Here is a 12,836-nt window from a genome sequence, read left to right as displayed (position 1 = left end):
CATTCAAAACTGAAAGAACTCTTCACCCGAAATGTTCATCCAGCGTAATCTGATGAAGACAGAGTGCCAGGCATTAGATTGAGAACCTTCAAAAAAGATGTCTGCCCAGAGATACATGAGGTACTTCAGCTCCAGTGCTGATTGGTTCCTTTCCTTGGGACTCTCCAATCCTGCCATACATGGAAGCTTTCATAGGCTTTTATTCTCTAAAGTAGGCACACCAGATCCAGCGGGTGTGAGCTGTGTTCACTACCATTACTTCTTCCTTTGTTCTCAATGATGTCTGGGACGGTGGCTCTGCAGGTCCCCAGAGGCCTTTGGACGGCAGCTGTGATGGTGACGCTGGTGTTGGGCAGCCCGGGGGCTGAGGGCAGAGACTCTCCACGTAAGTGCAGGGCAGCTGCTCCCCAGAGCCACCGCTCCGGGGACCAGGCTCTGAGGGACACTTGGCCTGGGGTGTGATCTCAAGAATATTTCCTCTCTTCGGGGATGTCCTCATTTCCACCTCCTAATGACAAGGTGAGGACAGTCCCCCCCTCCCACAGGCTTAAGCCTGGGGATATTATAACAGGGAGGAGGAGACAAAGTGTGTATCTGCTACAAGTGCTGGGACAAAGTGAGCATGGGTATTTTGTTTTAAAGAATTTCTCCAAAGAAGACACAGCAGGACTTGTCATTTCAGGGTCCCCCAAGACCTTGTCTGGACTTAATGCTGTGGGATCCTGGGTTGGGGAAAGGTAGGGCAGCAGTGGTCTCTGTAGTCTCAGAATTTGAGGAAAAGGACTCTACATTCCTGACTCTTGAGTGGAGGGTTCCCGGAAGCAAACTCCCGGTATTTGAGTGGAGCTGACTGGGTGGCCACCGACAGAATCTTAACCTCAAGTTTCACTGACTTACGGTCAAATAGTGACTTGAGTGGTATTCAGAGACTTGAGTTGAGGATGGACGGGGTTTAGGAGAAAGGAGAACGTAAGAAGAGAAATATGTATATTGAGAAAGCATTCACTTCAGACACAGGATTAGTATCTTCATATAAATTCTCTCTCAGTCTTCCTAACACCGCTATGTGTAGATATAATGACTTTTTACACCGTTATACTTAAGATACAGATACTCTGTTAAGTAACCCATCCAAGCTGGTAACTGTCTCAGTTTAATTGGAATCCAATTTATCTAATTTGAAAGTCTGTGCTCCTTCCGTGAATAAACCATCCTTTTTAGGACTGGGGCGGTGTCGGTCCCTTCTAACCACACAGGAGTCGGGTCGGGGTGGCAGAAACGCAGAGGAAACCCACGCATGGGAAGGCAGGCACTTTGCCAGGGACCAAGAGAATGTGCCTGTCAGGACGAGGACAAGCTCCATTCTACACCTCCTTTGTTATTCCCTTGAAGTCTTGTGCTTATGTAGACACTTGTTTGCCTCTGAGGTTCCCAGGATTTCGAGGGAAAATGACATTTCATGTGAGAACGTCCTGATCCCTCTAAGTAGAGAGATGGATGTGAAACCCACCCGACAGCCCTGTTTACTCGGTTCTCAGGCTCAGGCAGGGATCACAGGTCCCAGGGCTCCCCTCAGAGACAAGCCTCCTCACACGAAGGTCATTCTGGAAGCCCTCAGACGGGGCGGGAGGGCTTGGAAGAGCCGCCTGGAGGATCCGGGTTCGCAGTAGGAGGCGCAGGGCTGGGCTGGGCCGGGAACCCGGGGTTGAGCGGCGGGTTTCAGGTTTTTCCGACCCAGCTGGCCGCGGGCCGACATCTCCCCGCCCTGCCGAGCGGCTGCCGCCTGGCTGAGCGGCGGTGTCTCCCGCAGAGGACTTCCTGATCCAGCATACGGGCCTGTGTTACTTCACCAACGGCACGGAGCGGGTGCGGTACGTGACCAGATACATCTATAACCGGGAGGAGTTCGCGCGCTTCGACAGCGACGTGGGCGAGTACCGGGCGGTGAGCGAGCTGGGCCGGCCGGACGCCGAGTACTGGAACAGCCAGAAGGACATCCTGGAGCAGACACGGGCCGAGCTGGACACGGTGTGCAGACACAACTACGGGGTTGGTGAGAGCTTCACGGTGCAGCGGCGAGGTGAGCGCAGGCCGCCCTCCGCGGGGCCCACCCCCACCTGCCGAGACTCCGCGCGGGGGGGAGGGGGCGGGGCCTCGGGGGTGGGATCCCCAGGCCCGCGGAGGGGACAGCGAGGCCGGGCCTCCCGCGCGGAGGGCCGGGGACCGAGGGCACAGCAGGGAGACGGAGGTTGTTAGCGCTGGAACATTCCCCGCAGAGGCGGGTCCGGGACCGCTCAGTATGGCCCCAGCTCTCGAGAGCCCCGTCCTGTGCAGTTCTTTCCACTAATTCCGCACGTTCCCGCCTCGTGCCTTTGGCTTGTTTGCTTCCCGAAGCTCAAGAGCTCAGCCTGGGGGAGTGAGGGCTGCTCCACGGCTGCCCTCAGGGCACCTTACACACGTGGTGATACATCACAGCCACGAAAGAATACATTTTCACTTTTTGGTTTCAAATCATTATTCATCTTAATCCTGGTTTCTTAAATGGATGTCACTATATCACTTGTCCCGGCCCTCTTTCTGGCAAGGGACTGTCTTAATTATCCCTGTGTGCCTAGTACCTGACACATTGGCAGGTAGTATGAGCTCCATAAACCTTGCTTAAATTAATGAATAAATGTTCTCTGTTGCCCAGCCACTTAGGCTCAAGAGAAAGCACAAAGGTAAATAGGGTCTTAAAAACTGACTGTATTAATTATTCTTTACGATTTTGCTTAATGCTTTAAAGTAAACTCTTATTGACTTGGATCTTAACGATTTAGAATTTGTGAATGCAAAGCCTGAGGGAAAAAAGTGTTTAGTAAAAATAGAAACAGTACTTTAGTGGTGTTATAAGGCAAAGTTTTAATTTCTTAGAAAAGCTCAACAAATGGCTGATAACAGAGCTGAAGTTTTGGGGTAAATAAGTTGATGCCATTTAATTACTGAATAAAAGTTGTTTCAGGTTCCCTTGGCCTGCCTATCCTCTCTCTCCCTGCCAGCTCCCCCAACATCCACTGCAGGGGTAGACATTCTGAAAGTTAATTATACCAGTTTCAGGAGCACCTATTGCTAGACAATTGTCTTACCAAACACTACCTATATTATGCCACTTAATTTCCTTGGTGTTAGCAATCAGCATCACCACTTTATATATGCTAATATTGGTACATAATAAACAGTTTAAGTAATTACACACAGTTATTCACTGCCTTGAAGCCTCCCCCAAATACACAATAGTCATCATGTTCTTTACTACATGTATGTAGAGTCTAATGGAAGCAAAGCCTTGTTTAAGCCAGTTATGACCAGAAGCAGCAATGAGTCTGTTCCTGCCTATTTTCAATGTTAGTGGGACAAAATGATACATTCGAGGGATTGAAAACTCACTGATTGATCCCTAGTCTGACCCCGGTGTTATCTGTGTATGTTCACATAACTTTTAGCTTACTTTACCCAATCTTGCCTTCTCCTTCATCCTGATGCCACCAAGTACATACTTATATTTTTGCTATTTCAGTTCTTTCTCATAAAAATTATTCTAACATTTCTCTCTTGAACTTGTGACCTCCATTTTTTACTCCCAATCTGTTTAACACGAACAGATTTTATAAGTCCACCTAGCTGACCATGACTTTAGTCAGAGCCCAGGAAGAAGAACCTGATCAAGAGTTAAAGTCCAAACTGAAAACATGATTCTTTCCAGATGATGGCTCACGAGTACTATGTTATTGGGGTGACGAGAGTGCCTGCCGACCTCAGCGAGTCCCAGTTATATTGTATGTTCATGTGACATGCTCACTAACCCAGGCCAACTTCTGCAAGAATCTCAGAATATTTTCTATAGAGAACATACATGATAATGATGTCTGATTTCAGAACAAGGCAGTTATTCTTAATAGCAAAGGGATGGAGTAGTGTTGGCAGCTCACTTGAATGTTAAAAGAAAATTAGGGGAAAAAAGTAAATGAGAGTACATAATATATTATCAAATAGATAAAACACTACATGAAATATTTACTATAGTTTTGCACTAAGGGAATGAGGGAGATGCAATAAAATGGCTGCAGAGATAAAGGATAATATGTGTAAAACAGGTTGGGAGGTGTGTCATATTTGACCATGAGTAGCAATGTGAGAAGATAAAGGAATCAAGGCATGGGCAAACATGATGTTTTATCAGTGTTACTTGTTTTCAAGGTTTCCTTTCTTTTCCTTCAAAAATTACAAACTTTTGACATAACACTTGTGGTTCTTTTTTGTTTTTATTTTTTGTTTTATCTTTGTTACTAGATTGCAAGTTCTGTAAAGGCAGGGGCCACAGTTTGTTGTTTATCTTTGGGTCCCAAGTGCTTGTCAAATTTATATTTGTTGAATGAATGAATGAATCAAATAAAGTATATGTGGCATAAATGAACTAGAGATAGAAGTGTAGGTATTTAATTATATAAATTTTTGTGGGGAGTTCACCACAGAATGGCATTTGAGCTAAGATGAGGCTAAAAACTGAGAGAGATGCTTTGTTGACGGGTAAGAAGTGCTCTCGCTCTCGAATTCTGTATTACAGGGCTGAGGATTATAGATGTAGCCTGTTTGAGAAACACTGCTTTGTAGGAAGGATGTGATGGTCACTGTTGTCCCATTTTACTGGACATAGAAATGTCTGTACTTTCTTAATTCTCAGTCCATGGGGCCATGACTACTGTTGATCATCTCATGGCCAGCAGGTGGGAGTCAAAGTTGCTGGATTTTCTCTACTGTGGGGAGCATGGAGACTAACAGAAAACAGTGTCACTGACCTAGCACAAGTCACTAGAGCTGATCGTGATGGTCACTTCTAGGTGGGAGAGCAAGGGGGAACAAGTCCAGGTTTATTATTTTATTTAAAAAATGTTATAAGTAGTGGCCTGTATAATATAGCAATTTATAATTTTAAAGTGCTTCATTTTTATCAATTAGTGTCAACAGAGTAACTCCCATAGAATGATTAGAACTGTCTCTTGAGACTCTGAAAAGTAAACTGACTAATGTTTTTATTCAAGCTAATAAAGTGGTCCAGGTTAGATCCAAATCCAAGATTTGGAATCCAAGGATCTTTCCACCCTGGTACCAGGGAAGGACTCTTCCTGGTGGGGAAGACTTGCTGTGTGGTCTCACATTTCACTGTGTCTTTTCCTGTCTGTTACTCCCTCAGTGGAACCTACAGTGACCATCTCCCCATCCAAGACAGAGGCTCTAAACCACCACAACCTGCTGGTCTGCTCGGTGGCAGATTTCTATCCAGGCCAGATCAAAGTTCGGTGGTTCCGGAATGACCAGGAGGAGACAGCTGGCGTTGTGTCCACCCCTCTTATTAGAAATGGGGACTGGACCTTCCAGATGCTTGTGATGCTGGAAATGACTCCCCGGCAAGGAGATGTCTACACCTGCCATGTGGAGCACCCCAGCCTCCAGAGCCCCATCATGGTGGAGTGGCGTAAGGGGCACTTGGTTTCCTTTCACCGTGGGCCCCACAGGACAGGGGCAGATAGAGCTTCCTTGGTCCATCCCATCTCATCCCTTGTCCCCAGAATCACTACTGAGCTGGAAATTACAGGATACAAGAGTGCCTCTTGCCTCATAGTAAGGGCGTCAGAAGAATCCTGATCTCATTGTCTTTCCAGATACAGGGAGCTCACTCTACACACCAGGGCCCCAGAGCCCAGCCCTGGTAGCTCTGAAGGATTGACTGGTGACCAGAGTCTTAGGGCGTAAGGTTATGGATGTGTCCCTGAGGAGCAGGGATCCACTTTCCCCTTCTCCCACCCGCCCACTCTGTCCAAGGATCTGTTGGCGGGTCCCTCCCCTAGGGGTAGTCAGAATGGAGAACTAGGTTCCCCTGACACCTCCACCTCCTGTATCTCAGACTAGACTTCAGGCTTCTCAAAGGGACACCCCCCTTTGGTGTGGGGACAAACCCTGACACTCAGGCTCTGATCCCTAGGGGCACAGTCTGGATCTGCCCAGAGCAAGATGCTGAGTGGTGTTGGGGGCTTTGTGCTGGGGCTGATCTTCCTCGGGCTGGGCCTCGTCATCCGTCACAGGAGCCAGAAGGGTAAGGAACCCTGGGGAAAAGGGGGAGATGGGCTGTGACTGAGACCCTCTGTTCAGGGAGGCCTGTGCCTCTAGATGTAGCTCTTTCCTCCTGACCCTGAAAGGAAGGAGACTAGGCTGGTGGTGGGCGGAAATGGAACGACCTAGGGAGACATTGGAGTCTGATTTTACTGGTTGGAAAGCAGCCCTTTCACAGAGGTGACAGGTGGGATTTATTCTAGGGCTTCCTTCTGGTGACAGTTCCATTCATTTGGGGAGATTTTATTTTAGGGCAGTTAAGGCCTTGTGGGTAGAGGGGATGGGTAGGGAAGAAATATATTTCAAATTAAGTTGCTTATCTCCTTTCCCTTTGGGGTGGGTGAGACACTTGCTGTTTGTGTCATGAGACCTTTTGTGGGACCTCCTGGGCCTCCACCAGCAGGTACTGTTTTTGCTCTGTTTCCCTGGGGGTTATGGGGACAGATAAAAGAGGGAAGGGTGTGAGGTGAGTATACCTGGGCACAGTGGTCTCGTCCATGGCCTATTTTCTGCTATGGGATCAAGAGTTAGGGGAGAAGTTCACCCAGTTTCTGTAGGAAGCTCCTGAGGTTGTTCTCCAGAATCAGGCCATAACTTTGGTGGCATCTTTCTGTGAAACTTGGAGCCAGAACTGTGGTGTTAGTGCTAGACACCAGGGTGATACCCACTTTGTGCCACATGTTGGTGGTTACTGCCTGTGGGCATTTATAGTGACTGAAAGAGGCTATGAGTGGTGGAAAGAAGGTGAGTTATTATCTAATTTATTAAAAGTTTGACATCTTCGTATCCCACAGAAGGATAACAGCTGCTCCCCAGCCTTCCACACATCTGCGTCAGGCTGAAGTGTTGTGTCCTCTTTAGCTGATTTCACCTCTACACAGATGTTAGGGGAGGTGATGGTGATATGCCCCGGACCTCAGCTTTCTCTGTCAGATGCTGCAGGCCGAGAAGAGGTGAGGGGGCGCGTCCCTCAGGGTGCCATGTGCTGATCACTCTCTCTCTTCTCCAGGGCTCGTGCACTGACTCCTGAGGATGCTTTGACGGGGATTGGTTTTTGCTCTTCTGTAATAGCTGCCTGTTCTTGCCCAGAATTCCCAGTTGCCTGTCAACCTGTTCCTCTGAGATCAGGTTCCTCCATTAACTCTGACACAGTCACCAGGTTACCCCTTGCCCTGCCCCAAGGATTTGACTCTGATGCTGCTTCCTGCACTGACCCCGGAGCCTCTGCCCGTGTACTGCCAACAGCGTCTACTGAGCGCCTACTCAGACCCCAAGGGATTTTTCTGTTTGCATTCTCCCTCCGCAGACTGCTCAAGAGAAGCATGTTGAAACCATTACCTGGCTATAGGGTATATCATAATTAAACATGAATATGAGTTATCTATACCCTGAGCCTTCTTTTTTATTAAGCTTATGCTAATCATATTTTTTTAATATTTATTAAGACTCACACCGGGTCTTAGTTGTGGCACATGGGATCTTCGTTGCTGCATGTGGGATCTTCAGTTGCGGCATGCGGGCTCTAGTTCCCTGACCAGGGATTGAACCCGAGCCCCCCTGCATTGGGAGTGTGGAGTCTTAACCACAGGACCACTGTACCATAGGGAAGTCCCTATGCTAATCATATATTTTTTATTGAGGTATGATTGATAAACAACATTATATTAGTTTTGGCTGTACAGCATGATGATTCAGTATTTGTATTATTGCAAAATGATCACTACAATAAGTCTCATTAACATCATCACTATAGATTGTTACAATTTTTTTCTTGTGATGAGAACTTTTTAGATCTACTCTTTTCAATGACCACCTGTCAGGGTTACAGGAAGGAAGCCTCCCTTGTGGGGAGGTTAGATAGTTATCTAACTGTCAGACCAACACACAGGCTGGGAGCTGGTTGAGAAGCAGCCTGTACCCAGGAGTCTGATTCAGCAGCTCTGGGTAGAATCGAGAATCTCGGCTGGGAAACCACTGGAGCAGATCAGTGGATTCCACAGTGGTGGGAAGAACAAAAAGGACATCTCCTTCATATTTACGTTTTATCTAGAAGTTAAAAAAAGGAAGTAAGCTTACTAATATTTGAGGTCTAGTGAATCAGACAGTCTCGTGTCACAACTGAGATATCACATAGAATACTGTAGGTAGAGCAGGAGTACTCCATCACTGAAAGCTGCAGCTGTATCTTCATTTGTTCACTCACATTAGCATGTCTCCACGTATTGTAGTTTACTGTACCCTCTTAAAGAAACTTACGGACTATATTATTTTATTTTATTTTTATTATTTTAAATAACAGAATTGCAAATGGTAGAACCTTTACAATATTTTGAATGAAATGGGGAATAACCATGATAATCTTTTGCGCCACAGAGAGGTTTGTGGGTTATCTTGGGTCTAAACAATTAAAACATAGTCAAATTAAAAAAAAAAAAAACTACTCTTTTAGCAACTTTCAAATATACAACACAGTATTATTAACTAGATTCACCACGCTGTACATCACATCCCCAGGACTTATGTATGTTATAACGGGAAGTTTGTGCCTTTTCACCACCTTCACGACTTTTGCCCTCCTCTGGCAACCACCAATTCGTTCTGTTTATCTATGAGTTCTTTTTTATTAAAGATTCCACATAAGCTAAGTGAGATTTTATGGTATTTGCCTTTCTCTGTCTAACTCATTTCACTTAGCGTAATGCCCTCAAGGTCCATCCATGCTGTTGCAAATGGCAAGATTTCATTCTTTTTATGGCTGAATAATATTCCATTATGTGTATATACACACCGCAGTTTCTTTATCCATGCATTCACCAATGGCCACTTATGTTGCTTTCATATCATGGCTATTGTAATTAATGCTACAATGAACATGGGGTGCATAGATCTTTTCCAAGTTAGTGTTTTTGTTTCCTTTGGATAAATACCCAGAAGAGAAATTGCTGGATCATATGGCAGTTTTATTTTATTTTATTTATTTATTTATTTATTTTAAAAAATATGTGGTTTAACACAAAGTTTGAATGCAAAGTTAATTTTTTTTTAATATTAATTAATTTATTTATTTTGGCTGTGTTGGGTCTTCGTTTCTGTGCGAAGGCTTTCTCTAGTTGCGGCAAGTGGGGGCCACTCTTCATCGCGGTGCGCGGGCCTCTCACTATCGCGGCCTCTCTTGTTGCGGAGCACAGGCTCCAGACGCGCAGGCTCAGTAATTGTGGCTCACGGGCCCAGCCGCTCCGCGGCATGTGGGATCTTCCCAGACCAGGGCTCGAACCCGTGTCCCCTGCATTGGCAGGCAGATTCTCAACCACTGCGCCACCAGGGAAGCCCAGGCAGTTTTATTTTTAATGTTTTGAGGAACCTCCATGCTGCTTTCGATAGTGCTGCACCAATTTACATTCCCACCAACAGTGCACAAGGATTCCGTTTTCTCTACATCCTTGCCAGCACTTGTTATTTCTTGTCTTTTTGATGATAGCCATTCTAACATGTGTGAGGTGATATCTTTTTTAAAAAAGATATTTATTTAATCTTAAAAATTTATTTATTTATTTATTTATTTATTTATTTTTGTGGTGATACCTTACTGTGGCTTTGATTTGCATTTCCCTGTTGATTAGTGATGTTGAGCATCTTTTCATGTACCTGTTGGCTGTCTGTATGTCTTCTTTGGAAAAATGTCTATTCAGATTCTCTGCCCATTTTTTAATCAGACTTTTTTTCGCCTTTGAATTGTATGATATTTTTATATATTTTGGATATTAACTCCTTAGCAGATATATAATTTGCAAATTTTTTTCCCATTCAGTAGATTTTCTTTTTGTTTGGTTGATAGTTTCCTTTGCTGTGCAGAAGCTTTTTAGTTTAATGTAGTCTGACTAGTTTATTTTTGCTTTTGTTGCCTTTACTTTTGGTGTCAAAAAGTCATCACAAAGGCCAATGTCAAGGAGTTTACCATCTTTGTTTCTTCTAGGAGTTTCAAGGTTTCAGGTCTTACATTCAAATCTTTAATCTATTTTGAGTTAATTTTTGTGTATGGTGTAAGATAGTGGTCCATATTCTTTCTTTTTCATGTAGCTGTCTACTTTTCCCAATACCCTTAATTGAAGAGACTTTTCTTTTCCCACTGTGTATTCTTGGCTCCTTTATCGAAAATATGTGTATGGGTTTATATTTGGGATCTCTATTCTGTTCCATTGATCTACGTGTCTGTTTTTATGCCAATACTATATTGTCTTGATTACTATAGTTTTACAATATATTTGAAATCAGGGAGCTTGATATCTCCAGCTTTGTTCTTTCTCAAAATTTCTTTGGCTATTCTGGATCATTTGTGGTTCCATACACATTTTAGAATTATTTGTTCTAATTCTGTGGGAAAATGCTATTGGTATTTTGATAGGGATTGCATTGAATCTGCTTTGGTCATTTTAACAATATTAAATTCTTCCATTCCATGACCATGTTATATTTTTCCATCTGTTTGTGTCATCTTCAATTTCTTTCATCAGTGTCTTATAATTTTTAGAGTACAGGTCTTTTACCTCCTTGGTGAGATTTATTTCTAGGTATTTTATTCTTTTTGATGCAGTTGTAAATAAGATTGTTTTCTTAATTTCTCTTTCTGATAGTTTGTTGTTAGTGTACAGAAACACAACAGATTTCTATGTTCTAATTTTGTATCCTACAACTTTACTGAATTAATTTATTGCTCTAATAGTTTTTTGGTGGTGCCTTCAGGATTTTCTATATATACTGTCATGTCGTCTGCAAACAGTGCTTCTTCCCTTCCAACTTGGATTCCTTTAATTAATTTATTTATTTTAATCTGATTTTAGGATTTCTCATACTATGTTGAATAAAAGTGGCTAGAGTGGTCATCCTTGTTTTCATTCTGATCTTAGAGGAAATGCTTTTGGCCTTTCAATGTTGAGTAGGGTGTTGGCTATGGGTTTGTCATCCATGACCTTTATTATGTTGAGGTATGAACCCTCTATACCCACTTTGTTGAGAGTTTTTATAATAAATAGGTGTTGAATTTTGCCAAAAGCTTTTTCTGCATGTATTGAGATGATCGTATGTTTTTTATTCTTCTATTTGTTAATGGGGTGTATCACATAGATTGATTTGCAGATGTTGAATCTTGCAGCTACAAAAGCCAGGGCACCAGAAGAGTGTAAGAGCTCCCTTCTGAGAGCTACTGGCACTGTGGAGCGTGGCAAGGGAGAGTGAAATGATAGTGCCCACCCTCCAAGGTCTCTGGAAAGGATTACAGTCAGCCCTTAGATTTGTGTTTAATTAGAAGCTTCCCCCTCAGGCTGTAGCTATGATGGTAAGCTAATAGGCCTCTTTCACAGATATACTGATCTCCTGGGTCTGTTGCCTCTTACTGTGCCCTGGGTTGGTAGCTGTTTAAGAACTTTTCTACATTTGTTATAGTTCTTTGTCACCCATGAGCCTAGTGTCACCCCACTAGTCACCAAAGCCAGAAAATGTAGAGGCATCTCCTAGCACCAGCTGGAAAAATCACGGCACCCAAGGTATAAGCTTCTTTGGAGGGCACCAGTGGGCTGGAGCAAGGCAGGGGGAGAGTGCAAAGATTTTGTCCACTGGCTTCTGTTGCATGAAAGTACCTCCATAGCCCCTTAGAATTGTGCCAAACCAGAAACCTGCCGCTCAGGCCAAAACTCCTGGACAAAAAATAAGCCTCTTTCTCAGAAAGACTGGGAGTGTGTTTCAGTCTGCTATTTGTGCAGTACCCTTGGGGTGGTAGTCTGCCAAGAACCGTATCTGATTTTTACAGTCCTATTGGACCTAGGAGTGTGAACCTCCCTGCCTTCGAGAACCAGGTGATCCAAAGACATCCCACTGGATTGCAACCACAAAAACTGGGACACCAGACACAAAAACCAGGACACCAGACCCATGTAAAAGCTCCCCTGCAGGAAATACTGGTGCTCTGGAGTGTGGCACAGGAGTAGTGTGAAGATAGCACCTGCTGGCTAGCGCGATACAAAGTGGGAGTGTAAAGATGGAATCCCTGAAAAAAAAAGGCCTAGAATAAAAAAAAATAAAAAGGTGTCTGCCCACTTTAGCATAGCACAGGGAGAGTGTGAAGATGGTGGCTGCCAGCCTCCATCCCTGGGGAGTATCCCAGCAGACCCCTGCTCCTTAGGCTGACACTTTAAGGTCATCAAATGAGCCTCATTCCCATAAAGTGTGGGCACTTTTCAAATGGCTTCTGTGCTGGGACCTGGGTCGAGTGAGTCTGTGTGTGAGCCCTTTAAGAGCCATTTCTCGGTTCACTACAGTATTGTCTCATAGACATGAGAGCCATTGGCTTTCAAAGCTTGAAGTTTTGGGGACTCATCTCTCAGGTGCAGGTCTTAAAAGTTGGGGTGTCTATATTGTGGTGTTCAAATCCCTTTCTCCTCAGGGAGAAGCTCTAGATTTTGAGTTCCTTCCCAATTGTGGGTTGCTGTACCTGGAGTAGGGTTTATGGAAAGATAATGACTCAGCCTCTCTTGCCTTGATGTGGTTTCCCTCTCATTTGCCTGATGTGTAGTTGTTGTTAAGCCAGTTTTTAGTTTAGTTATTTTTTCTTCCAGAGGAAATTGTTCCATTTATAGCTGTAGACTGGGTGTGTCCATTGGAAGAGGTGAGTTCATGATCTTCCTTCATCAACCTCT

The 12,836-nt window shown here is 44.4% G+C and overlaps 1 protein-coding gene across 1 annotated transcript; it reads left to right on the top strand.

Moving 5' to 3' along the window:
• Positions 1–221: 221 nt before the first annotated feature.
• LOC132374605 (boLa class II histocompatibility antigen, DQB*0101 beta chain-like) lies at positions 222–7,533 on the top strand. Its single transcript, XM_059938480.1, has 5 exons — positions 222–385; positions 1,811–2,080; positions 5,231–5,512; positions 6,020–6,130; positions 7,157–7,533. The coding sequence occupies exons 1-5, from the start codon at positions 277–279 to the stop codon at positions 7,168–7,170; spliced, it is 786 nt and encodes a 261-aa protein (XP_059794463.1). The 5' UTR covers positions 222–276; the 3' UTR covers positions 7,171–7,533.
• Positions 7,534–12,836: the final 5,303 nt, after the last annotated feature.

Source organism: Balaenoptera ricei, chromosome 11 (genome assembly GCF_028023285.1).
Source record: "Balaenoptera ricei isolate mBalRic1 chromosome 11, mBalRic1.hap2, whole genome shotgun sequence".
In the NCBI taxonomy this organism is placed as follows: Eukaryota; Metazoa; Chordata; class Mammalia; order Artiodactyla; family Balaenopteridae; genus Balaenoptera; species Balaenoptera ricei.
Note: the sequence above shows the minus strand (reverse complement) of the source record. Positions and strands in the feature narration are given on the sequence as shown.

Excerpts from the sequence above, each read along its gene's own strand:
- LOC132374605 (XM_059938480.1), top strand. The coding sequence starts at position 277 with ATGATGTCTGGGACGGTGGCTCTGCAGGTCCCCAGAGGCCTTTGGACG. Across the intron at positions 386-1,810 it reads TGAGGGCAGAGACTCTCCAC|AGGACTTCCTGATCCAGCAT; the intron begins GTAAGTGCAGGG and ends TGTCTCCCGCAG. Across the intron at positions 2,081-5,230 it reads CTTCACGGTGCAGCGGCGAG|TGGAACCTACAGTGACCATC; the intron begins GTGAGCGCAGGC and ends TTACTCCCTCAG.